The 27,486-nt window shown below is 43.6% G+C and overlaps 1 protein-coding gene and 1 non-coding gene across 2 annotated transcripts in view; both read left to right on the plus strand.

Annotated features, from left to right (window-relative positions):
- Nucleotides 1-27,486, plus strand: part of WDR70 (WD repeat domain 70) — a 279,175-nt gene that overhangs the window by 206,068 nt on the left and 45,621 nt on the right. The window contains exons 11-13 of the mRNA XM_075540952.1: nucleotides 13,639-13,738; nucleotides 16,856-16,940; nucleotides 20,800-20,938. Coding sequence (XP_075397067.1) covers nucleotides 13,639-13,738; nucleotides 16,856-16,940; nucleotides 20,800-20,938 — 324 coding nt within the window. The remainder of the gene's footprint in view (nucleotides 1-13,638; nucleotides 13,739-16,855; nucleotides 16,941-20,799; nucleotides 20,939-27,486) is intronic.
- On the plus strand, nucleotides 7,950-8,111 carry LOC142441761 (U1 spliceosomal RNA). Its single transcript, XR_012783108.1, has one exon. It is a non-coding gene; the product is annotated as a U1 spliceosomal RNA (small nuclear RNA).

Below are 27,486 nucleotides of genomic sequence, written 5' to 3' on the forward strand. Positions count from 1 at the left end.
CCTCCTCTTTTCTTTTCTTACGTTTTATTAGGGGCTCATACAACTCTCATCACAATCCATACATATACATACATCAATTGTGTAAAGCACATCCGCACATTCCCTGCCCCAATCATTCCCAAAGCATTTGCTCTCCACTCAAGCCCTCTGCATCAGGCCCTCTTTTTTTCCCCCTCCCTCCCAGCTCCTCCCTCCCTCATGTGCCCTTGGTAATTTATACATTGTTATTTTGTCATATCTTGCCCTATCTGGAGTCTCCCTTCCCCCAGTTTGGGGTTTTACCTTGAAGTCTGTGGTTCACCTAGAATTTGTTCTTGTGTCTGGAGTGAGGTAAAGGGCTTGCTTCATTTTCTCTGCAGGTAGATATCCAGATTTTCCAGCACCATTTGTTAACTAGGGCACATGCTTCCCATTTGGTATTTTTGGGACCCTGATCAAAGCTCAGTCATCTGTATGCTGCTGATTTTATTTCTGGATGTTCTGCTCCTATCCATTGGTCTGTGTATCTACCATTATACCAGTACCATGCTGTTTTGACAACTGTGGCTCTATCATAAGTTTTAAAGTCAGGTAATGCCAGCCGTCCCACTTTACTTTTCTTGATGAATTCTTTGCCATTTCTGGGTTTCTTCCCTTTCCATATGAAATTGATGATCAGTTTTTCCATTTCTTTGAAAAAGGTGTTGCTATTTGTATTGGAATTGCATCGAGCTATTCTTCTATTAGTGACGATCCCCGTTGGTTTCTTGTCATAATGTTCTGTAGATTTCCTTGTACAGATCTTTTGGTTAAGTATATCCCTAGATATCTCAGTTTATGGTTGGCTATTGTGAAGGGTACTACTTTCTTGTTCTCTTTTTTCTGTGATACCATCGATATATGTAGCAATCCAATTGACTTCTGTTTGTTTATTTTGTATCCTGCCACTCTACCATAACCCTCTATCACTTCCAATACTCCTATTCTGGAGCCTTTGTGGTTCTCAATATATAAAACCATATCATTTGCAAATAACAATGGTTTCACTTCTTTCCCCAGATGGCTATCTTTGATGTCATTCGTTTGCTCTATGTTACTAGTTAGGACCTCCAGGAGGATGCTGAATAAAAGGGGACCCGAGAGTAGGTATTTCTTTATGAGTACAAACTCCCTAAAATTAGGGAATGTTAATATTTATGCCCAATTAACTGGTAGTGATTTACTTTGAATTTATATCTCTAAGCCTGCTAGTAGGAGCCCTGTAGGCACAAAGATTAAATGCTCATCTGCTAAAGTTGGCAGGTCCAACCTACTCATATTTTGTGGGAGAAAAACTACGGTAATCTTCGCCTATGAAAACATACAGCCTGGGAACCCTCTCTTCTAAGACAATTCTCCGCTGTCATACAGGGTTGCTGTGAGGTGGAACACAATGATAGCAAGCCTACAATCTGCACTTGCCCAAGTGTGTCCCTGTCTGTCCTTCTGGATAGCAACTCTATTCTCTCCTCCCAAGGTTCCGCATTTTCCTTTCCTTTCTTCTTCCTTCCCTTCTAATTATTTACTGAAAAGAATAGTTAATTAAATTATTTAAATTTAGACAATAATTATATTCTCCTTATAGCTATTATATATGTCCAATATTATGTGCTTGATATCTGTTCCTAGGATGTTGATTAAGAGCATCTAGAGAATTGAAAGTAGATCAAATACTATATCCAGATATTTGAGGGATCCTATTTGAGGTGGTCCAAATAAAAGTGTTTCCAGCATTGAGCTTCCCATATAAGACACATGTCAGGTGCTCATGCCAACTGGTAATACTGTATAATTAGAATCAGAAAATCAGTCCCTGTTGGAGCTACAGTGTTTAACAAACAAACACAAAATATAGACAGTGAGGAGACAGTCTTTGTCCTGCTTTTGTTGCTTTTTTTCTTTCTTTCTTTCTTTTTTTTTTTTTGAACATTGCTGTTAATGTTAGGGTAAGGGTAGAGTAATTTTCTTGAAGGCAGGGATTGTGGGGTTTTGTTTGTTAGTTGGTTTACATTTGTTCCCACAAACACAAATGGAAGGCCAGGGTGCTCAAAGGCAACTGTAAACACTTGAACATTTCTTTTAAATCGATGGCTTGAGTGAAAGCTGAACACTCTCTTTATTGAAGTAAATTAGTGCTCTGCTGAGAAGAAGGATCCTTGTTGGCACAGGGGTGAAGCTCTTGGCTGTTAACTAAAAAGTTAGCAGTTGAACCAGGAGCTGCTCGTGGAAGAACATGTGGCGGTCGGATTACATAGAGATTGCAGCCTGGGAAGCCCCATGGGGCTCTGTCTAGAAGGTTATAGCTGAGTTGGAATTGGCTTGACAGCAGTGGCTTTGGGGATGCTTAGAGTAAGCAAAATGCTAGTAGTGTCTGTAGTGAAGTCACATTAAGAAAGAAAGAAAAGTCTAATTCTTATAATAGCGCTGCCAAATTAAAATCAAATCACTCTTTGACCTCAACTTCTACATTTGGGACAAAAAAATAAAAAAGAAAACTTCAACTGGGATAAAAGTACCCAGATTTTAAAATACATGTGTATTTTCTGCTTGCTCTCCTTTAGCCCCAGTCATGTAATTTCTGTCTCTTTTGCCCTGCACTCCGCATGCAGTTTGCTAAGACCCATGGTCTGGAAAGCTGGGTGCCGGTCCAGATCCATAATGTATATCTTCTTCCTGGCCTTCAGCAACTCTGCCTTTACCCTCGTCTCCTTAGTTCAGCCCGCTGGACTTCCCCAGCAACTCCTCAGCATCCTTCCACTCCCGGCTGAACTGTCCGCAGGCTTCTTTAGGGGACACAAAGCACAGCAGGCTGGAATTGGTCAGACTTTCCACTGTCGACTTACACACCCGTAGGTCTCTGTGCTCAGGCCTCCATGGTCTCTCAGCGCCCTGCCCTGCAGTCTCCAAGGCCGAGCGCTTTGTCTTCGTGTCTCACTAATCCTACCACCTGTGCACGCGAATGCATCTTTCCTGCTTCCTCTGAGACCGAATTCTATCAGTTACTCCCTTTCCTGTATCTGTATCCTTTTCATTCTGAAAAATGTACTCAAGTTTCTCAGTTTTATCTATAAGGGGGCTTCAAAAAGATCAGGGAAAAATGGAATTAGAAGAGAATGGAATTTTTAAAGAATTTTTTGAAGCCCCCTTATAGATTATTTTTTTGAACAGTGGCCATCTTTAACTCATCCTTATTTCAAAGCCAGGTTCTACCCAGAGTAGACAATATTTGCTGTGTCCACTTCATCAAGTCACTAAAACTGCCTCTACCGAGGTCACTGATTTCAGTGTGACTTGTTCTCATGTTCCTCCTGCAGACCTCACGGTGGAGCCTGCAGGTCCTTCTTGACTCACTTCCCTGTCCTCAATGGAACTTCCCCTTTCTAGTTGATCTTTTCTATTGTTGGGCGATGATCTTTTCAAGTGCAGAACTGAGCATATCGCCCCTCACTCCTGAAAACCCTCCCACACGTGCGGCTCAGCAGTGCCCACAGGTAAAGGGCATGAGGCCGCTGGTGATTTGACTGCTGGCACGTAGCCAGGACTCCGTGAACATTTGTGGAATGAATGGATAAACAGGTTAATCTCAGCAAGTTTCAGTGTTGCATCTTCTGTAAGTTATTGTCTTCATTGTACTTTTAAATCGAGATAATACCATTTGAACTGCATGTTGTTAATAGCACCATACTTAGTGGTGGGTGCTATAGTATAGCGTTTAAGGAGCGCTAAACAGGAGGGAAGGAGCCTGGTGGCACAATAGTTAAAACACCTGACCATTGAGCAGAAGGTCAGTGGTTTGAGCCCACTAGGGGATCCATGGGAGAAAAGATGGGACAGTCGGTGTCATTAGTGAGCACAGTCTAGCAAGCCCTGAGGGTGGTTCTGCCTTGTCACATGGGTGTGCTTAAGCTGGAGGCATGTCGACGGCACACAACAGCACCCAGAGGAGCAGGGAGCTTCTTTGCAGTGTGTGCCTGAATCCCTTTCTTCATGTAGTCAGGGTGCCCAGTTCAAACTCATCCACGTAGCCCTTTGTAATCAAATTAAACAAAACCGGGGGGTAAATTCATGAAGTGTGTGTGAGCATTTTCCTCTTGGCTCTCAATCTTCCTCTCCTCTGTTTCCATATCTTGTGGCAGAAACCTGGTCGACTCCTCCACTCGGGATCCTGCAGCTCCTCCTTGTGCCCTCCCATGGTCGAGTCACCCCCCTGAATACTCTGAGTCTCTTTCTTGGTTCCCTCTCACAGTAACAGCCGCTCTGCTCCCTTCTGCACCTTCAGGGATAGCACCCCTCTGCGCCGTTCCAGCCTCACGATCCAAGAGGGCAGCACAACGGCACGTCGGCAGTACTTATGTCAACCACGCCAGCCTTCCCAGGCATCTGCCGCACAGGCGCAGAAAACAAGACATGTTCTTTCAGAGGAACAGAAGGGTTGCCACAACAAAGTCGGCAAACAGCCCCCCAACGTTTCCAAGAAGTCGAGACTCTTGGTGCTGGAAAATCAGAATCAGCCAGGACGGCACATTTTTGGTGCTTGACCACAGGCTTGCCCCTGCCTTCCGTGGCTGCGGTTGCCCTCTCTTCCCACCTTTAGGGGAATGCCACTCTCAGCTGCGCTTTTTGAGACGCGCTCAGCTTTGGAAGAAAAGTGGATTAAAATCTCCAGTCACTCAGAAGTTGCTTTGCAGCGGTGGGAGTGCACGTTTCTTGGGAGCTGAGCCTTTTGACTGACCTGGATGAGGTCTGCTCTGTGGAAACCCAGCATCTTCTTCACCCTGGCGCCACTGGGCCGGCTGGCCACCCTCCTCCCCACACCGCTCCCTGTCCCACACACGCTCCGTCGCCACCACTTCTCCATCCCTCACTTGAACTGGCTGCCAGAGTTCACAGACAGCTGGGCAGAGAGAGGCTAAATCTGCCCAGCTGCCCGGGAAGCTTGGCGGCCAGGCTGAGGGAAGGAAGCATCGGCTCTCTTTGAAGGTCGGCTGCCAGTGAATCTCAGGCAGCTGGACTTCAAAGGGGGGACTGCCGGGCTTTCCCTCCTGTCTCGGCAGGTCATTCCATGGCACGGTGCTTCCGGTGTTGGCATGGTGGCTTTCAAGTTCCTCTGTAATTAAAGAGCTGAACGGGGAGCTGCACTTGTGGGCAACTTTGTGTTCCTTACGTGAGCCAGACAGTCTGAGATCCCATCCCCTCCTATCTCAGACTTAGGAGTGACGATCAGGAGAAACGGTAACATCACCGAACTGAGCAGCTAAGGAGGGCCACAGTGAATAGTCTCAGTTGTGCTATTTGCCCTTCCCAAGTTTCACATTGCTTCAAGGACTCTTGCTGTCGGCCTCTTGGGGAAAGGCTGATAAACCCATACTTATGGATTGAATGTAGCTAGTGGTCTGGGATTAGCCATGAATGAGGATTTTAGCGGTTTTCAGCAACTGGTGTAGTGACACCCGCTGACCAACATTGGACTCCTTTGTCACGGGTTGGTGGTTGGTCAGGGGACTGAGTAGTTAGGAAAGTACTAAGGCACTAGGAAAGCAGAGTCTACCCCACTTTGGCAGTAAGGAGGAGTCAGAGAACCATTAGGTTGTGGCCTGGATAGTGGTGGTTAAGCACACAGGCTCTGGAGCCAGACTGCCTGAGCTGAATCTTGGCTTAACCACTTAATAGCCACATGATCTTGAGCAACTAAGCACCTGGTTTGCACTTCAGCTACCTTCACTGGGGAGCCCTGGTGGTGTGCTGGTTATAGTTGAGCTGCTAACTGCAAGGTCAGCAGTCCAAAACCAGCTACTCGGCAGGAAAGAAAGACTTTCTACTCCCATAAAGAGTGTTTTAACTATTGTGCCACCAGGCTCCTTCCTTCCTGCTTAGTGCTCCCACAAGCATGGTTCTACCCTGTTCTAGGCATCACTCTGAGTCAGAATCTACTCGACGGCACTGAGTTAGGGTTTTTGTTTGTTTGTTTCTTGAGACCATCACTGCAGGAGACCCTGGATGGTGCAAATGGTTATCCATTCAGTTGCCAGCAGAGAGGCCGGTCATTTGAACACAGCAGAGGTGTTTGGGAAGATGGGACTGGTAAGCTGTTGCCTGTCTCATAAGGTTGAGAGAATTTCAGGGGGCTAATGCTCGCGCGCACGCACACACGCACGCATGGTAGGCAGCAGCCACAAACAGCGACCCTTAATGGACAGCGCCTATCTCATAAGGTTGAGAGAATCGCAGGGGCTAATGCATATGTATTAAGTACTTTGGAGCTGTGTCTCATTCATAAGTGCCTAGTAAATGTTAGCATGATCATGTGCCAGCCACCACAGCCTAGGACTAGTGGGATGGGAGAAATGACTGATTTGTTGTTTGATTTTTAATGCAACTATAAGACTGCTGGCTTCTGCCTTAATTTGAATGTATAATAAACATTTGGGGGAATTCCCTAACAGTGTAAAATATATGGGGAAAAGTTATTTTATGCTATCCATTACTTCTCCTGCATAAACGTCCCTGATCCCTGATGGCCATTTTTATGACAGTCTGCTAGAGAGGTCAAAAGAGGACAGGTTGGACATGGACCTTCTGAGTAGAGGGGCGTTTTAGTGAAGAGTGATGGTTCTGGAGTTAGAATTAGGATCCGAGGCTTTGTACTGACATTTCACTTACGAGGCATATGTCTTGGAGTTAGTTGCTTCACTTGGCATTAGTTTTCCTCTTTGTAAAGTGCACATTATCATTACCTATACCCCAGGAGCCATGCTTTAAGGATGAAATTAGAAAATGTATTCCTTCTTGAGGCGTCACATGCTTGATAAATGGAGTTGTGTTATTATTGGCATTGTTATTCCCACCACCATTAACAGGACACAAAAATTATTGAACCAAAAGACAGCCTTTCATTTACTAAACAATGGTTTGAATAATGGTACCAATGAAGTACCCTTTTCTAGGTTCTCTCTAGGCCAGGAGTCAGCAAATATAACCTGTGGGCCAAGCCTAGCCTGCCGCCTCTTTTTGTAAATAAAGCTTTATTGGAACACCCAGCAATATTTCCTTTGCACGCGCATGCCTTTTATCCCTGCAGCTGGTAAATTGTCTGTGCTACTTTGACACAGCAGCAGCAGCAGCAGCGTGAATAGATAAAAACAGAGTTCATACAGTCCTCAAAACTTGAAATATCTGCTAGTTGGTAGGGAGTAGGACAAGGCTTTCTACTCCCAAAGGGGCAGGCCTACGGGGTTGCAATGAGCTGGCATGATGGCAGTGAGTTTGGTTTGGTTTGGCCATTTACAGAGAACGTTTTCTAGCCCTGGCTCATGCTATCGAGTTAGTTGTTTCCCCCACTAAGGTCCACAGAATGTTAGTAAGTAAGTACTATCATGGGGGGTGGGGTAGAGGGTAGGGGTGGGGTTGGATTGTCACATAGTCCAACAGTCTTTGAAAATGTTCAAGAGGTTGATTGATTCTAGGCTAATACTTAAAAGACTCAGGCTTTTAATAATCCAGTGTGCATTGTGAGTCTTTAAGTTGAGGCCGTGGTATGCAAATAAACTCTAGTTTCCCAGGCTTGCTTGGCTAGAGAACGACTCCTGATGTGATGATGTTACACAAAACAGCCTCTGGGAAACCCTGCTCTCAGGCTGTCTCTCTGGAAAGGCTCTCTCCTTAAATCATCTCTCCTGGTGATTTAGCTGACGCTCCTCTCAGAGACCGAAGGAAGCATCATAGAAGTTTTCTCCATTAGTTACCTCAGTTATCCCCAGTTTTTAATTTATGTATGTATGTATGTATATGTGTATACACACACACATACACTTAACTTGCTTAAAATCAAGAACAGTAAAAGATATCAGATAGTTAAATAGATGCTGGGAGTTCAAAGTAACTTGAAGACAACTGGTTATTGTTGTTTTCATTAAAAAAAATATGACTGTCTTATACTTGCCTGGCAGGGGAGATGCCATGATCGCAAGGGTGGTTTTCCCAGGGCGAGGCTTATCCATTGCACTCCGGATGTGCTGACCCCTGCGGTTTCCCCAAATGTGGGAAGCTCGACTGCAGAAGGTGTGGTAATGGAGCGCTGTGTTCCCGCTCTCCCGTTTAAAGAAGAAAAAAAAGAGAGAGAAAATACTACCATCTTTAACTTATGCTGTCTAATGTCTTGAGATTATAAATTTATTTTCAAAGCCCAAGAAAGACAGGGTGTTTCATTAATGTACCTTCTTGAAGTCCCCACAGAGTGGGTGTTTGGTGGATCTTTAAAAATGTATGCATCCAGGTCTCTGGACCCACTGATCTCAGCTAGGGTTTATAAGAAGAGAGATTAATGTGAAGGTAACTTGTGCCCTAGCCATAAGGGGTATCTTTTATAGACTAAAGTAAACACCTTGAATTTCCAGTTGCAAGCACATGGGGAGCCAGAAGATTCCAGAGTGCTGCTGTCATGCCGGCCTGTGACTCACCCACCCCAGCGGCTGAGTTTTCTCCTGCAGCCACAGCTTCCAGCTGGTTGTCGACAGAGCCCTAGGTAGCCACACGGTGCAGTCGCCTGGAGTGAGATGTCCACATTGGCACCCCACTGCAACACAGCCCTGCTGTGGGTGAAAGCTGGGCTTTCTCTTTGCCAAATTCAGAGGGAGAAACGAATGCTGCATCATAGGTGTTTGGTGAAATCCTAGTGTTGCAGTGGGCAAGGGGAGCCGAGCGGAAAACGAGCTAGAAAATTCAGGCGTGGTCCTAAAGGCAGGCACTCTGATCATCCTCTCTCATAAGCACACTCAGCTTCACTGACATGGCACAGGGCAATCTAGTCATTGTGATGCCCTCCAAACTCAGGACAGTGCTTGGTTTATGGTGGCTGCAAAGGTTTCTTCGGGTAGGGGTGGGGTACGATACAGAGATCTTACTTGTTTTCTCCCTTTCCCCAAATTGTGGATCATTTGAAGGAAATACCATGTCTTCATTCATCTCTTTCAACATTGAATTTGTATTGGATACACAGTAAATATGGTTGATCTAAATGTGGATCCTAAGAACCATCATTCTCCTACTTCTTATTTTATAGGTAGTGGTAGTCAATGGGCCGTTCATAAACCTTGGCCTTCTCTCACTGCCTTTGATCTTTCATATATTCCTGTAAAGAGAAGGGGGGAGAGAGAGAAAGAGGGAAGTTAGAAAAACACATTTGGGCTAGACCATAATTATTGGTGGTGGATGTTAGAAACTTGGTTCACTATCAATTTACTATGAAACATTTTTCCTTGCAACATGCTAATTTGATATATTTATTATACGTATTTTATTTTACTCTTTCCATTTGCCATATTTGTTGTTAAAGTATGCTCCCCTTAAAAGCACATAAGTCATATGTAACTTATTACCTTCTATGCTAGAGGAGACTGGTGGCACTTTGGGTAAGCATTGGACTGGTAACCTCAGGCCAGTGGTTCAAATCCACTAGCCTCTCTGACAGAAAGCCAAGGCTGTCAGCCCTCCTAAAGATTTACAAAGCTTAGAGTTGAGTCAGCTCCATAGCGGCAGGGTTTTGGGGTCTGATTATGCTATCCACTAAAGTTCTCATTGGGCTCCTGGGAGCTGAAATGGCATTCCCGAGACAGAAATAATATGAGCCTTACCTACATGAAAGAAGGGATTAGAAATGTGGAGAAAGAGTTTTTACCTATAGCCATAAAGAAAAGCAACTGAAACACAACCCCTCCTTTCTATGTCTTCTAAGAAAGTGCCATTACCCTAACTTGCCCTTCTCTCACTTTCATGTGGCCTGGAATTACTGTTTGACTCAGTGTCAAAGAATCTAGAAGAAGAGGGAAAAAAAGAGCTCGAATAGAAAGTAAACGTTTAGAAAATAATGATGGCAACATTTATACAAATATGCTTCATACAGTTGATATATGGGTTATTAGAAGAGCTGTAAGAGCCTCCAGTAAAATGACCTTAAAAAAAAAAGAAAATATAGGAGAAATCACTGCAAGTGTAAGGAGACAGAGTACCACTACCAGGGAAAACAGCTATCCCAAACCACCCATTACCAAGATTGAGTAACTTTGCTGGAAAGAATTCTTCTTCTCACAGGCAGGTGCAAAAGGAAGAGAGGAGTGTAAGGGATTATATAGTGCACACGACATGGCAAAATGGACAGATTTGAACGATAAGGTCTTGTTTATGATAGGTATTATGTAGTACAATGGAAAGGTATAAGGGAGAGGAAATTGACCTTCATAAAAGTTGATAATGCTCTCATATTTTTTCTGACTTAAATAGTAACAAAACACAAAGCACTGATTATGTACAAGTGAGTCTCTGCTCACTTTCTTGATAGGCTGTAATAGTTAGCTTCTTGGTCCGTCAGAAGCTATCCTGAAACATCACCAAACGCTGTCAAGTTGACTCTGACTCATGGGGACCCGCTGAGTGTCAGTAGAACTGTGCTCCAGGTGGTTTGCAATAGCTGATTTTTCAGAAGTGCATTTCCAGGCCTTCTTCCAGGAACTTGAACCTTCAACCTTTCTGTTAGCAGCTGAGTGTGTTTACTGTGGGCATCACCCAGGTACTCCTTGCTAAAACTGTAGTGGCTTAAAACAGCAGGCGTCTGTGATCGCTCATGATCTGTAGGTTAGTTGGGCAGTTCTTTCTTTTGATCTGCACCAGCTTGGGTGATTTCTGATGGCTCTCTATTACATCTGCAGTTAGCTAAGAACCCAGCTGGGGCTGAGTGATCTAGGATGGCCAGACTCACATGTCTCGCAGTGGGCTTGATGTCAGCCGGGGGAACAGGCATAACTTGGCTTGACTCTCTGTTCATGCAGAAAGTTAGCCCAAGTTTTTTTTCTTTCACATGGAAGCTAGTTCTCAAAGCACCAATAGAGCAGGCCCCCAAAGTACCCATTTTTTACAGTCCTTTGATTGAATCTTGCTTGCTACTCCTTGTGTTATTTAGGGTCCTCTGAGAGGCAAATGCCAAGTATGATTAGGTGTGTAAGATTAATTGTAGAGATGCCTTGAAGAAAACTTGCATAGGGAGCTAGAGAGGTAGAAGATGGATATGTAGATCTGACACCTATAAAGAACAGAAGGAAGGGAGGAAGAACATTTATAGGAAGAATCTCAACACAGTTCTGGAAAAGCTTTGACTGTGACGAAGGACGTCTGCGCCACAGTCGCCTGCAGGTTCTGTTAATCGGCTTTAGTTAGGATGGCTCATTTGGCACAGCAGTTGCAAGTAGGGCTTCTACCGACTAAGCCTGTAGAGTGTACAGTCCTTTTGTGGAAGAACTAGGTAAAGAATCAGTCTCATATTGCTCTAACGGAACAAGGGGATATTGTGCGGTTTAAAATCAGGAAAGGGGTACAGGGGAACGTCAGGGTTGTATCTTTTCACCTACTTACTCAGTCTGTATGCGGAGAAAATCTGAGAAACTAGACTACATGAAGAAGAACAGGATATTAGAATTGGAGGAAGAGTCATTAATATAACGTGCATTAAGCCAAAGAACAACCTTGCTTGCTTCAATAAAACCATGACTCACAGTGCTAACTAATGAACATCCAAGACTACAGCCTTCAAGGTGTATTACACCTACATAAAGAAAACAAAGATTCTCATAGCTGGACCCATTAGCAACATCATGATAAATGGAGAGAAGATTGAAATAGTCAAAGATGCCATTTACTTGGATCCACCATCATTGCCCATGGAAGCAGCAGTTAAGATATCACATGACATACTGCACTGGACAAACCTTCTGCACAAGACCTATTTAAAGTGTTAAAGGGAAAAGATGTCACTTTGAGGTTTAAGGTACACCTGACCATGGTATTTTTTAATGCCTGTATTCCTGTGAAACCTATATAATTTATAAGGAAGCCTGAAGAATTCATACCTTTGAATCATGGTGTTGGCCAAGCATATTGAAAGCCCCATGGACTGCCAGAGGAATCCACAAATCCAACCAGAACCTTCTGTAGAAGGAGGATGGGGAGACTTGGTTTCACATTTGCTGGAAATGCTATTGGGAGGGACCAGTCCATGGAGAAGACATTATGCTTAGTAAAGTGGAGGATCAGGGAAAGAGAGGCATATCCTTCGTAAGATAGATTCACACAATGGTTGCAACAATGGAGTCAAAAGTAATTGTGAGGATGTTGCAGTGCCACTAACAATAGGAAGCACACTGGTGGAGGAACCCTGATGGCAGAGTGGTTCCTGGTTGGGCTGCTAGATACTGGGTCAGCAGGCTGAAACCATCAGCTGCTCACTGAAGAAAGACTAGCTCTCGACTCCTGTAAAGAACTACTGTCTTGGGAATCAATGGCAGTGAGTTTGGTATTCGCTAACCCCAAAGGTTGTTGATTCGTCAATAACCTACCCCAATGGTTACTGATTACATTGAGGCTGATACTTGAAGAACACTTTTAGACCTACTATCTTTAAGCTGTCTATCTCAAATGAGGACATTTGGCTTCTATTCCATTAGGTTATTTAAAATAAGAAATGAATTACATTATTGTGAGTGCAATCACTTCCTCTCCCTTGAATTTATAATTATTAACATGCAGCTATTTGTTACTTTAAATAAGGTTCTACACTAAGATATAAATTAAATCTTTATGTTCAAACAGACAAACAAAACCCAACAACTTCCTGTCAAGGGAATTACCTCTCATAGCAACCCATATAGCTTAAATAGTCCTCTTCTGCCCTTACCCAGGGGAAAGTTTTGCTTTTAAGGGTACATGTGACCACTTTGATTCTATCAGATAATCTAATTAATCTCTCTATTTTAAGGTCAGTTACTTAGTGGTTTAACTACATCAGCACAGTCCCTTTGCCATGTAAGGTAACATATTCATAGGCATGGTACCAGGGAGCAGAGGTCTTAGTTCTGCTTTACCCTGTAGGGCCATTGCAAGTCAGAATGGACTCAAGGGCAGTGAGTATGGTTTCATGTAAGGGTTAGCTGCTGCTGCTGTTGTGACTCAAATTAGTATCCTATTGGCATATTAAAGATAGTTAAAGACTTACAACTATGTGCACTTCAAACAAGCAAACTCATTGTCATCAGATCAGTGATGACTCACAGTGACCATGTAGGACAGGGTAGAACTCCAAGGTTGTCAGTCTCATCTTTCTCCTTCAGAGTGACTGGTGGGTTCAAAACGCTGAGCTTGCAGTTAGCCCACCGCGTAACTAGTGATGGTGTGTGTACACAGTAGCTGCCGTGTACTGGGATCACAATAAAGGGTTTGGAGTTACTAAAGCATATGCTTACTCTGTAATTTTCTATGTATATTTGCTCTTAGAAATATAGGAGAATGGTCTGTGATGAGTGTAATCAGAAGAATTAACTACAGTGAGTCTTGCATGCCTTAGAAATGGCTGAGGCAGCCTGAAAAACCATCTCCTGCTGCCTGCTCTCATCTTTCCTCTTAGGAAAACAAATACCTGTTGGAAAAAGTCTGCAGACCCTCTTCTTCCTCTTTCCCCTAAAAGGAAAGTAGATGCGATTCCAAGGAATGAGTATTGTACCTGTGTGTGCATATTTGCTGATGTCACCACAGAAGCATTCTCAGCTGAGGTGTTAACCCTTTGCTTCTCTTCACACATAGGTTCATCCTAAATTCCACTATAAGCAAGCTCACGAACCAGGCACAGACACTTCTTGTGTGACCTTTTCTTATGATGGCAATGTCCTTGCCTCTCGTGGAGGTAGGTTGAAAGAAAAAAAAAGGTACTCTGTGAATAATATTTAACTCTATAGCTATATGTAACACTTCATATCTTAATAAAACTAGCTGCATTTTTGTTAATGTACCTTTGCAATCTATTTTTTTAGTATTTCCAACTTGATAACATTTAGAGCATAGAAAGTGAACTAGAAAAAAATTGAAAATATGTACTTTTTTCTTCCTTAAATATTTATTTTAGCTTCGAATTCTGTAAGAGATGGAGAACCCCCCCAGGATGAACCTGAGATATTTTGTAGATGAGGATCTGCTTTCTCTGTCATTTTATAATTCTGTCTCTGCTATTTCAGGGCCTTCTGTTTGTTGATGATTTTTTTTGCTTTTGTTCGCTTGTTTGTTTTTAAATTTAAACACTAACTCAATTCAGCTAAAAAGGTCACATACCTGGATATTACTTTTTAAATAGTACATATTTATGTATGCTTGTATTATAAATGTACTTAAACACATTCATATGATTCGATACATGTTGTTTCAGATTTTTTTGCTAAATCTTGCTCACATGGTTAGGCTGTGTATTGACAGATAAGAGATGAAATATAGAGATGAGAGCTTATAAGCAAAGCATTATGGGAACGTATGGGACACGACTGATGGATTCAAGGGGGACCATTTGTGGAAAGAGCAAAGAAAGAGCAGGAAAAATAGGCTAAGCCATGTCTTAAGAGCAGGGATCCTCAAACTTTTTAAACAGGGGGCCAGTTCACTGGCTCTGAGACCCACTGGAGGGCCAGACTATAGTTTTTAAAAAAAAACTCAACTATGAACAAATTCCTATGCACACTGCACATATCTCAGGCGGGCCGGATAAATGTCCTTAGTGGGCCGCACGTGGCCTGCGGGCTGTAGTTTGAGGACCTCTCCCCTAGAGGGTCTTAAATGTTAACCAAAGAGTTTAGCCTTTAATTTTAGACCAGAGAAGGCACGGCACTTTAGCTAGATGCATCTAGCAACACCTTGCTTATTTACGCAATCAACTATCACATACTGATCATATGCAGAGTTAGGCAATATGCTAGGGGCTGTGTATAAACTGTGACCATCATGGACAGGCTTCCTTTTCTGAAAGAATCTACAGTCCAGTATAAGGGTAGTCGGGGTAGAGGGAGGGAACAAGATTTGGCCCAGCTTTAATTAAGCAATTTAGAGGTTCAGAAAAAAATTGTATAACAGTACGTGACAAAAAAAGTCCTAGAATTGCCATGATGGCAATGTACCTGCTCACGCAGCCATCTCAGTGTGTCAGATTTGGGAAAAACATGTCTCTCTTACCCTACACACCCTACTTACCTGACCTCACTCTTTGCGACTTGTTCCTGCAAATGAAGAGGAACAAGAAAGGACAGCGATTTGACTATGTAGAAGAGGTGAAGAAAAACACGACAGAGGTGCTGCTGTCAGCCATTCAAACAGATGAGTTTGAAAAATGTCTCTCCAAGAATAGAATCGCAGAGTTGACAAATGTATTAAGTGTAATGGAGAGTACTTTGAAGGCGATAAGATTATTTTGTAAAAAAAAAAAAATTAAAATACAAAGCTGGGTTGGGAGGATTCCAGTTTTTTTTGGGGGGGGTACCCCCTCGTATGTTCTAGTGGCTCTGGATTCTCTACGAACCCCCCAAAATTAAACTCACTGCTACGAGTCAGTGCTGACTCACAGTGACTCCCTGTGTGTTTCTGAGACTAGCTGTTTAATTGAAGCTGCTGATAGCTTTGAACTGCCAACCAGGAGGATTGCAGCTCAACGTGGGCCACTATTACCACCAGGGCTCCTAATCCTCTAGGAGGGATTTACAAATGACAGATGCTCCACTTAGATGTTTTAAAGTTCACTGGCATCTTTAGGGTGGCATACTCCAGTTTCCAAGGTGGAGTGGGAAGGAGGGCTGTATAGTCTGAAAATTCTCCCCAGAGGATTTTGAAAAAGGCCAGGCTTCACACAATTAATAAACTATTGTGGTGGTAATTCCTACCTTTCCCTTCTATCCAAGAATAGCTGTTGGGTGGCTGAGACAGCATCCGTACTGCATTCTGTCACTTTCCTTCCTGGGCGTACACGATATGGCAGAAGGCGGTCTGGCCAGCAAAGAGTTGCTTGGACTTGTAAGGTCCTCCAGCTAGCTGCAGGCCTTGATGGCTAGGGGAACGAGAGGCTGCGTGCAGATTGATGTTTTCCTTTTGTTTAAGGTTCTGGCTTTCTATGTAACCTTTGTAAAGACTTCATCTACAAAAGTTCACCCAGTACAAGCAGCTGCACGAGGCCAGTTAGTTGTGGATTTCAGAAGAAGGATCACTGGGGAGAGACTGGGGATTTTCATTTGAACTCTCCACTCCCCTCTCTTGCACCTGATACTGATTCCTTGTGGGGCCCCAGAAGGTGGGGCAGATCTCAGCTGTGGGCACTGGGGAGAAAGGCCAGCAAGGACATTACTTCCATGAGTTTTTGGCTTTTGTACTGGTCAGGAATTAGTAGTGCTGTAGAACTATATTTTAAAAAGTGATTCTTGAAAGAATATTCATTATTCCTTAAGTGGCTGGGAAAAGCTGTGCTCTCCAATGAAGTGAAGAATGACAGCAGCAGGGAGAGTTACAGCGGAGGAGGGGAGGGGGAGTCACGGGGCTCTCCCTCACTAATGCTAATGGATGGCCCTACCTTCTCACCCTGGGGAAAGAGGATCTGTTGTGAATTGAAAAATCTTCAGCCCTGGTGGTTATTAGATTCCGATCTCCTCGGGAAGTCAGGTTGTGCTCAAATGCACCACTGGGAACTGCCATCTGCTTTAAAATCACACTTTGATGGATTCTCCAGGGCCTCTTCTAGCCGGGAGTTGCTGCATCTACAGGAGAGCCATTCTCCAAGGCCAATTCATCATCATCCAGCTCTCTACCGTTCTCACAACCACTGTCTTCAAGCTCCCTGCACAGTTAATAAAAGAAAACATGCATATGTGCATCTGGCATTTTAAATTTTCTTTCTGTTCAAAATAATCCACTAAGTTTAGCAATCTGTAAACTTGGAAGACATTTTTTTTCAAAATTCACATTTCCTTATTTTTTTTCCTTCTCATTCTTCTTACAGGTGATGATACATTAAAATTATGGGACGTCCGACAGTTTAATAAGCCACTTTTTTCAGCCTCTGGACTTCCCACCATGTTTCCAATGTAAGTAGCATATTTTTAATATTTGATCAGCATAGGAAAATGACAAAGAAATTTCTTACCTGAAGTATAACTTAGATATCATTTAGATCTTCTGGAAAAAAGAACTTGAGTAGGGCAAACCACGCAGGGAACATAACAGATCAGCAATGGGAGCAAAGCCAAGCCACAAAACCCCTGAGAAGCCCCCAAAATAGACTTCAGACTAGGAGGGGCAGTTCCCAGAAACCCCCAGGACTGGTTGGGAGATAGTCATAAAGGTCAGTGGATAGACCTGGAATTATGTATGCTTTCTTGTTTTTTTGCTAGTGTTTTTCCTTTTTCTTTTCTGTTTCCTCTCCTTATTCAATCTTTTGTTTTCTTTTTGTTTGTCTACCAATATGAAATCAACGGGACCAACAGTTCCGGAGGGAGCTAGTGGGGAGGATGAAGCGGGGGAGGGGGGGGACAGAAATTAGCGGTGAGGAAACAATGCCATAGACAGGGGATCAACTAGGGAATTAAAAGCAACAATGAGGAGGACTCAGAGACTCGGTGATGTTGGAGCAACAGCAATCTAGCTGAGAGGAACGACTAAAAGGCAGAAGAAGGGCAAGCGTGATGGTGGGGCAGGAGGAAGGTAAAAGGAAACACAGGGAAGATCTAGGAAGCAAAGCTATGGATAGAGATAAACATAGGTGTGCAGTTATGTAAATATATTAATTCATAAAAATAGAGGTATTGACTATGTACATATATTTATATAGCAATGCATTGAGGATGTGGATGGACTTTGGACCACTAATCAAGCCTTCCCTCAACACAAGAACACTTTGTTCTAATAACACTTGGCATTCTGTGGTGCTCACCCTCCCAGGCACACACAATCGCTGAAAACAAAGTGGGTGCATAAGCAAATGTGGTGAAGAAAGCAGATGGTACCCTGCTTTCAAAAGATATAGCATCAGAGGTGTTAAAGGCTTGAAGTTAAATATGCGGCCATCTAGCAGAGAAGCAACCAAGTACACATGGAAGAAGCACACCAGCCTAAGCAATCATGAGGTGTCAATGGGATTGGGTAATAGGCATCAGAAGACCCAAAACAAAACGTAAAAACATATTGTTGAGACCAAGGGGGTTGGAGCAGAGACCCAAAACCCATCTGTAGACAATAGGACATCCCCTCACAGAAGAGTCACAAGGAAGGGATAAGTCAACCAGGGCAGAGTATAGCACTGCTGAAACACACAATATTCCTCTGGTTCGTTGATGCTGCCTCACCCCCTACTGTCATGACCCCAGTCCTGATAGGGCTAGACCAGCGCATGTACACTGGTACAGATAGAGCTTATGACACAGCCCCTCAGGAACAGAAATGAGAGTAGCAATACCAGGAGGGTAGGGGAAAAGGTGGGGAGGAAAGGGGAACTGATTGACACATTCTCCACCCCCCTCCGGGGAGTAGGATGCAGAAATATGGGTGAAAGGAGACAGCAGTTGTTATAAGATATTAAAACAATAATAATTTATGATTTATCAAGGGGTCACAAGGGTTGCGGGGAGGAGAGAGGGGAAAAAAGAGGAGCTGATAGGCTCAAATAGTAAATGTTTAGAAAATGTTGATGGCAAAAATATGATTGATGCAGTTGATGTATAGAATGTTATTTAAGAGCTGTAGGAGCCCCCAATAAAATGATTACAAAAATAAAATAAAATTACTTAACCATCCCCCCAAAAAACTTGAAAAGTGTTTGTAATCTGGCTTTGTTTTGTTTTCCAAAGATACATTTTATTTTTCCTCTTAATTTTGCACATTCTTCAGGCTATACATTTTTTTCTGAGGTTAAATGTTGTATGTGAGTGTGTTCATGTTTATGTATATTTCTACACTGTAGCATGTGCAGGTTTTGAAGCAGGAACCATTTGAAAATATTTAATTATTCTTTGAATGTATCATTGATGGGGTAGTGTTAGGAGGTGCCACTGAGTTGGTTCCAACCCATAGCGACCTTAAGCACAGCAGATGGTAACGCTGCCCGGTCCTGCACCAGCCTCACAATTGGCCCTATGCTTGAGCCCATTACTGCATCCACTGTGTTAATCCATCTTGTTGAGGGCCTGCCTCTTTACTTTATTTCACTGCCCTTCTACTTTACCAGGTAGCCGTAGTGATTACACATCGGGCTGCTAAGCACAAGGTCAACAGTTTGAAGCCGCCCGCTGCTCTGAGAGAGTAAAAAGATGAGGCGCTCTACTCTTGTAAAGAGTTACAGTATTGGGGAACCGATTACAAGGTTCTACATATAACCCTCTCCCTGGGGGACCGACTACAGAAAAGTGGGTGAAGGGAGACATCGGGCCGTGTAAGACATGACAAAATAATAATAGTTTTTAAATTGTCAAGGGTTCATGAGGAAGAGGGGGCGGGGAGGGAGGGGAAAAAATGAAGAGCTGATACCAAGGGCTTAAGTAGGAAGCAAATGTTTTGAGAATGATGATGGCAACAAATGTACAAATGTGCTTAACACAATGGATGTATATATGGATTATGGTAAGAGTTGTACGAGCCCCCAATAAAATGATTAAAAAAGAGTTACAGTATCAGAAACTCATAGGTGCAGTTCTACCCTGCATAATTCACTTGGTAACAGTGAGTTTTCCTACTTTTCCAAGCATCATGGGTAGGCCCTTGTATCTGGGTTTTTTGAAAATATAAATTATTGTTCTATGAAAGCGTTGCCAATTGTTTCCGAGCATGTTTAGAGCAGCTCAGTTTCTCAGTGTCTTTCTCGTCAGCACTCCGCTTGATCACGCAGTGTTCTTCATTTGGTCAGGAAAGCCCGATGCTTTAGTGTCCTTCTACACAGTTGGTAAATATTTTTCTGAGGTTGCAGACAAATGGGCAGCTGAGGTGAGATCTGACCTCTGAGCCCAGGGTTGGTGTCTACAAAAAATGTTTCTAAATTGAGTGGACCTGAAATTTCAAGTCTGTGTTAAGTAATACCCAGCAGGACAGGCTTGAAGGGGATGACTCGTCATGGGGGGAAACTGATGCGTAGAGCACAAACTGTACCATGGTTGGTCCACTGCCCAGAACAAACAGAAATTTATCGCTGATAAGAGCTCCACATATCGGCAGCACAACAGGTGAGCACTATCAACCCAAAGTTTGACTGTTTGGACCCACCCCAAGACTGACTGTCCAGGAGAACGCTCCAGGGATCCGTGCCCAGAGAGAGCACAGGCCTCGACAACTGTAGGTACTCTGTCCTGTGCGGTTGCTGTGACATGGCATCGACTTGCTGGCCTTACACAGCATACGTAGCTCTGGGGCCGTGATAGAAGGGCCCGGTCTGTGATAGAAGAGCTGTAGCTTCCCCACGTGCCGCTGTTTGCTCGCGCTCCAGTGGGGCTAGGTGCCGGACTTGCCCTGATTCACATTATGTGGCATGTGGGTCTGGGAGTTAGAGTGGTAAAAGGAAAAACTTTTAATGACCAGAAGAATCACTCACTTCTTCAACCTTAATCATCTGAAGAATCTGAGGATTTCCCACATGCCCTTTGTGTTAAAATTATCAGATAGAAACTAAAAGCAGGGGTTCTAGAACCCAACTGCTGAAGTTTGAGCCCCAACTAAACTAAACTAAACTAAAGCACTTGTGTGATTTGGAGAAGGATTTTTCTCATCTGTGGAATGGGGATAATAACCTCATAGGCCTGTGGACGGAAGAGTAAACGAGTGAACATCAGCAAACACTTGGCTTCTTGGAAGTTCTCTGTAAGAGTTGGCGTGCACACTCTTGATGCTGTTGGCATTTTCTGTAGCCCCTCATGACTATTTGGTGTGGTGCCAAGCTTATATGTATAACCTCTTTGCCCTCAGGACGGACTGTTGCTTCAGTCCCGACGACCAGCTCATCGTCACCGGCACTTCTGTTCAGCGCGGGCGTGGCAGCGGCAAGTTGGTGTTCTTCGATCGCAAGACTTTCCAGAGAGCCTACGAAATTGATATCACAGATGCGGTGCGTATGTTCTTACCTCCTCATCCTGGAGAGTGACGCTGGTGTCGTAACCAGTTTTGTTTTTGTTGTTTAATTGGATGCAAGTCCTGGACCTCATAACACAATGGCAGCTGCTTTTTTCTCCAGCTTGGACATGTTGACTGGGGTGCACGTCCTTGACCTGGCCCAGGGTTTGCTCTGTGCCCACGTGTGTTACGATACCAGCGGTGCCTGGGCTGCTGTCCCTTCTCCACCAGCCCTGAGGAGGGCAGTAGCTGGTCATCACGTAAAATAGGTGTGTCCGGCAGTGTGCGTCTTTCTGAGGCTTGGGGACTACTGGGAGAAGTGAAAGGATTATACCCTCAGATGAAGAATCATATCCCTGTTTCCCAAAGCCTGACAACTCTGGTCAGGCTGAGAGTCACTGAGGGCACACGCGGTGTTCACTTCCGTTCAGTTGCTTAGAAGGGTGAAACATTCCAAACATAAAAAAACCAAGTATAGTTTTTCTAGAAACTACATGAGCACTGGAGCCTCCATCCTGCATTCATTTACTCCCTCATCTACATCCTGAGATCCGAACTACATGTAGCAGAATAATTGTACATGTTTCCTGGAGGAAAATTTGAAAGCATTTAGAGTATGTATCATTATTTCGATAATGGGGCCAATCATTGTCAATTTCTCAGTATGAGACAGACCCACTAGTGTCTGCAAATTTTCCTTGGCTCATTGTCAAGTCCTTTAGTAATATGCTAGCGCCTCAACAGTGCTCTTAGGTAGGTGTCTCCGGTTGTTTCGGCTCTTTGTAAACAGTTGAGACATATTATGTAGTTAAGTGATTCGGACAATTGAACAACTGTTTTAAAATCTGTAGTCACGAGCTCCTGTCTCTAATGTTCTAGGATTAGTATGGAGTCTTAATTTTCAGGCACTAAACTCAAAACCACTGTAGCGTTAGTTGAGTCTTGTAGAGATCATAAAACAACAATGAAACTAATTCTAGTTGAGTACTTAAGTTTCATAGATGCTAATCTCACGACATAATTTGAAATGTGCCAGCAATAATAATAATTTTTTCGTGGGTGTGGGGGGTACATTCTTACGCCACTGAAACACTGAAATAAAGGAAACCGCTTTTGATTATATCAACTTTAATCTCAAAATGTCAAATGATTATAATTGCTGGCTCCTGGAGAAGTAGGCTGGGCTTGGCTATGCCTCTCTACAACTGAGCATTGCAGTGTTTTTTCTTGGTGATGTTTTATTAAATAGTAATTGTAGTTGAACTCTAAATAAATGAAGGGATGCTGACATGAGGCCCGAGTTTCTTTAGTAAAGAAAGAACATGCCATTAGCAGGAAAACTGTGTCTCATATTATGACCCATTTATGTTCTCTGGACTGCGTTTCCAGCTTGACCTAATAATGCCTCTGTGTATTTAGAATGAACACCTTCTAGTCACTAGAAAATTCTAAAAGATTCAGCATAAAGTAACTGAGAAATCTGATGCCACAACTTCAGAATCATTAACTGCCACTGTGAAACCGAGTTGCCACATCTCCATTGTGTACTGCACGCCTATCCCCTCCTGTGTTTCCACCTTAGAGCTCTGTTTGCTTGGGTTATCTCTTCACAGTATGCCGCTGCTCCACCTGGCGACAGTATCGGTGTCACTGATATACCCAGAAAGTCAAACCATTACCTGCTTCCTAAAGAACCTTGGTGGTGCAGTGGTTATGCTTTGGGCTGTGAACCAAAGGGTCAGCAGTTTGAACCTACCAGACACCCAGGATGAAAGATGTGGTAGCCTACTTCTATAAAAAATGTCCAGCCTCAGAAATCCTAGGCAGCAGTTCTGCTCTGCCCTACAGGTCTTTGACAGTCAGAATCAGCTTGATGACAATGGGCTGTTCTTTTGTTTTAAAGTACCCATGTTCAGCCTGTATTCGTATCTGTCTGCACTGCACATGCAGACACCCTGGTTCAAACTTCCAGGCAGCCACCGAACTACTAGGAATGAGGCACATATATCCATGGGCACCAGCCACCTATGGGTGCTATGTTTGTCTGTGATTGATCCACACTTATGAGACACTTAGATGATGTTAGCAGAGTGAAAGCAATGATTGTTTATAGAAATAAAAAAATTTTCAAGTCAATTGCCATCGGGTTAATTCTGACTCGCAGCAACCCTATAGGACAGAATAAAATTGCCCCTTTGGGTTTTCAAGATGAGCATACAGCCTCATCTTTCCCCCCACAGAATGACCAGTGGGTTTGAGCCTCTGACCTTATAGCCCGTAGATCACCAGGGCTCCTATTTATTTATAGAAAGCAAACCGTCAATAATAGAAACAGAATTTCAAAGGGGAACCCCCTTCCTCCAAGGACCCATGAATGTACGCCATTGCGTTCTTACGCCATTGGGTAGGTGTTCACATGATGGCTGCCCGCCACCACCACTCTGTACCTCCCGAAGCTTCTCTGCCCATGGGCCTCACCTCACCAATAAGAATACCCGTGCACAGGATCTCTGGGTTATTAGGCCCGTCTTGGCTTCTGCTGCTGGCTCCTGCATCGCTAGGAACCATGCCAGGCCTGCATGACATAGTTTTTCCCTTGTTGCCATATTACCCAGGCTTGCACTGCATGAGGGCCCGCGTGGCTCCTGCCATGTTGCTCTTGGCGTCAGGCATGCCACACTGGTCATACCCAGGCCTCTGTCCTGCCTGGGCAAATGTTAGCAGTGTGAGGCAGCAAGCACAGCTTATGCACAGAGGCCTCCCAACTCACTCTCGGTGGACCAGCAAGCACAGCCCAGCTGTCTCCACCTCCCAGGCCTGACCAGCGTGCTGTCTTTCCTCTTCAGCATTCTCTCGTCTGGGTCTACAAGATGCTGAGCACAGGATTTGATCCCAAAGGACATCCTTCTCTGCAGAGTCTTCTTTATGGCAGCAAGATCTCCCAAAATCTTTGTGGGATTGGCTCCTAGTTAAGCCTCACTCCAAACCAAACTTATTGACATCCAGTCGATTCTGACTCAGATCAGCCTTGTATGGCAGAGTAGGACATCCCCTTTGGGTTGCCAAGACTTTAAATTTTTACAGCTGTGGACAGCTTCATCTTTGTCCTGTGGACTGACGGGTGGATTTGAAATGCTGACCTTGTGGTTAGCAGCTCAGTGTATAGCTCATTTTGCCACCAGGGCTTCTTATTTAAGTGTAGAAAGATGGACAAATTACCACTCCCCTAGCTGGACTACAGGGGATGATTTCCAGGCCACTATTTGCATAGTAAATTGACCAGTCCCTGTCAATCATTTTGTGGGAGTTACAACACGGCTAGGTGTCAGTGACCTAGTCATTATTTGAAAATGGAGAAGGAGCACATCGGGTTGCAAAATGGAAGATGACTACATCACTATTTAACTGCCAGGCCCCTAAGCCTCATGGCCCAGCCAAATTCTTGCATAATTTTAACACCATTTGTTATGGTCAAATCTGCCGTTAATGCGAAAAATAGGTGGGTAGTAGATTTTTTGACTATTTAAATGTGAAATATCAGGTAGTTGATAAATGAGGAGTAAGTGTATAGCTTCATATATTCATAAATGTTTAACTTTTCATGGTCATTAATTGTTAAATACATTGTAGTTGCATGAAAAATCAAAAGTATATGATGTAACTGTGCAGTGTCCACATTTTGCTGTTCGTATTTGATACGTTGTCAGTATAATGACTGTATTTAAGACCATTTTCTATAAAAAGAAAAAGTAATTTTGACCTGAAAATGAGCCTAATAAAAAGAGCTGTGAAAACCAGATGTTTGATCAAGCTATAAAGTAGAAATTCCTATCACCTGCGAAATTATGGAATATTTCTATCCCTTTAGTATTACTTAAGGGAAACTCATTTTGCTTTTGCCTCTAACACAAGAAAGTGACATTTGTGCAGTGTATGGTGACATGTGCAATAGCAAATGAGAGATGAAGAGGTGGGGACATTAAGAGTTAGGAGGCCTATTTCAGTAGCCTTGGTGACGGGGAGAATGGGATAGAGAGCCTGGGAGAAAGGATAAAGATTTGTGCTATGACTCCAGAAGTGAAAGGGGGAAGGGACTTGACCGAGGCCATACAGCTTGCAAGTGCATGAAGACAGGCACGTTGTTGTTGGGTGCCGTTGAGTTGAATCTGACCCGCAGCACAACAATGGAACACCACCCGATCCTGCACCATCCTCAGTGTTCCTGTGCTTGAGCCCACTGATGCAGCCACTGTGTCCATCCGTCCTTTTAGGACCTTTTCTTTTTAGCTGCCCCTCCACTTTACCAAACGTAAAGTCATCCTCAGGGACAGGTCTCTCCTGACAACATGTCCAAAGTACACCAGACGAGATCCTTGCCTCTCGAAAGCAGCCTAGCCATACTTCTTCCAAGACAGATCAGTTTGTCCTGTTAGCAGCCCATGGTACTTTCAATAGTCTTCTCCAGCACCACAATTCCAATGCATCAATTCTTCTTTGGTCTTCTTTATTCAGTGTTCAACTCTCACCTGCAGAAGAGGCAAATGAGAATACTGTGGCTTGGGACAGGCACACCTTATTCTTCAAAGTAACATCCTTGCTTTTCAATACACTAAAGAGGTCATATGCAGCAGATTTACCTAATGCATTTTTTGACCTCTTTCTTGACTGCTGCTTCCATGAGCATTGATTGTGGACCCAAGCAAGATAAAATGCTTGGTACCATCAACCATTTCTCCATTTATCATGAGGTTACCTCTTGGTCCAAATGGGAGGAATTTGGTCTTCTTTGCATAGAATTGTAATCCATACAGAATGTTCTTCCTCAGCAAGTGCTTCAAGTCCTCCTCACTTTCAGTGAGCTAAGTTGTATCATCTGCATATCAGAGGTTGTCAATAAGCTTTCCTCTAAGGAAAGGCATAGAGAATGTAAAGTACGTTATTCTCTCACATCCAATCCATTAGCAAATGCTCTAGGCTTCACCTTCAAAATATATTAAGAATCCAACTATTTCTCACCACTTCTTCCATCGTCTGGTGCAAGCTACTATCCTCTTACTGAATTACTACAGTGGCCTAAAGGTTAATCTCTTTGCACCTTTATAATCTTTTCCCTATAGGAGCTGTGGTGGCACAGTGGTTACAAACTGACTGCTTAACTACAAGGGCAGCCGTTTGAAACCATTTAGCTGCTCCGTGCGAGAAAGATAGTTTTCTACTCCTGTAGAGTTACATCTTGGAAACCCACAGCGTCAGTCTAGCCCTGTCCTATAGGGTCACTGTGAGTTGGCATTGACTCAGTGGCAGTGAATTTGCTTTTTGATTTTTGCTTCTACCTTTGGCCCCTTATAGTCCGTTCTCCAAGGTGAAAACAAGGACAATTTTATGTAGGTGAACATAATATTGCTCTTATATAGTAAATTCAACAACCTCACTTTCCATGGCTTTACCATCTGGCTCCCAGTTCCCTGCTCTCAGATGTCACTTCCTGCCATTTTCCATCATTGTGTACTCTGCACTCCAATCTTTCTGGGGTCACTTAGTCATTTATAGGAACTTCCCCCCTCAGAACCTTGACATTTGTTCCTATCTGGACCACTTGGTTCAGACATTTATGTGGCTTGTTCTCTCACTTCTTTCAAGTGTCTGCTCAAATGTCATCTTAGCTGATAGCTCTTTTCTGGCCATCTTCTAGGAAACAAGAACCTCTTCCTCCTCCCTGTCAGTCCTCTCTTTCCAGCCTTCATTTTCTCCATAGCACTTAGCACCACCTATCATAGACATTTGTTGGTTGTTATTTTTGCTTACTCTCGCCTTTCACCACAAGGATAAGAAATTTTGTTTTGTTTACTCTGGTGTCTTCCGTGCTTGGAACAATGCTTGACATATAGATGGTTGTTCAGTTGGAATTTGTTTGATGAGTGAATGGTGTACTTAAGAAGTACACGTAGAGAATGTGGTTTGTATGTGGGTGGGCAGGCAGGGGAGAGGTGGGTAAGCACACTGACCCTGTATGTCATGATAAGACTGCGATTGTACCTTTGGCTTGTTTCTTGTCTTTGTTATTAAGCAAAGCAATGGCATATTCAGATCTAAATTTTAGAACCATAAATTCTGCATGAAATGGGAGGGTTGTGTTGACAAGAATTACTGAACAGTTGGGTATTGTGGCTAAGGAGAGCTTGTATGAATGTTTCCCTGGACTAAGGCACTAAAGCAGATTTGGGAGGAAAGATTTGAGGTCTGTATTTGTTGAGCTTGAGCAGAAAGATGCTAATGAGTTTGGTGCTAGGAGAAAACAGAGTCTAGGAAGAAGCTCTCATCGTTGATAGGTCATCAGGATCGTAGTTTGGTTGCTGATGTTCAGAATGATTAAAGAAAGGAGCAGAAAGGTAAGAAGTTGGATTATATGAAGAAGAATGTGACATCGGGCTTGGAGGAAGGCTTATTAACAGCCTTGGGATGTGCAGAGGACACACCCTCCTTACTGAAAGGGAGGGTGACTTGAAGCATTTGCTGTGGTAGTTACATCATTTCATGCCAACT

This window comes from Tenrec ecaudatus, chromosome 2, assembly GCF_050624435.1.
Source record: "Tenrec ecaudatus isolate mTenEca1 chromosome 2, mTenEca1.hap1, whole genome shotgun sequence".
NCBI lineage: Eukaryota > Metazoa > Chordata > Mammalia > Afrosoricida > Tenrecidae > Tenrec > Tenrec ecaudatus.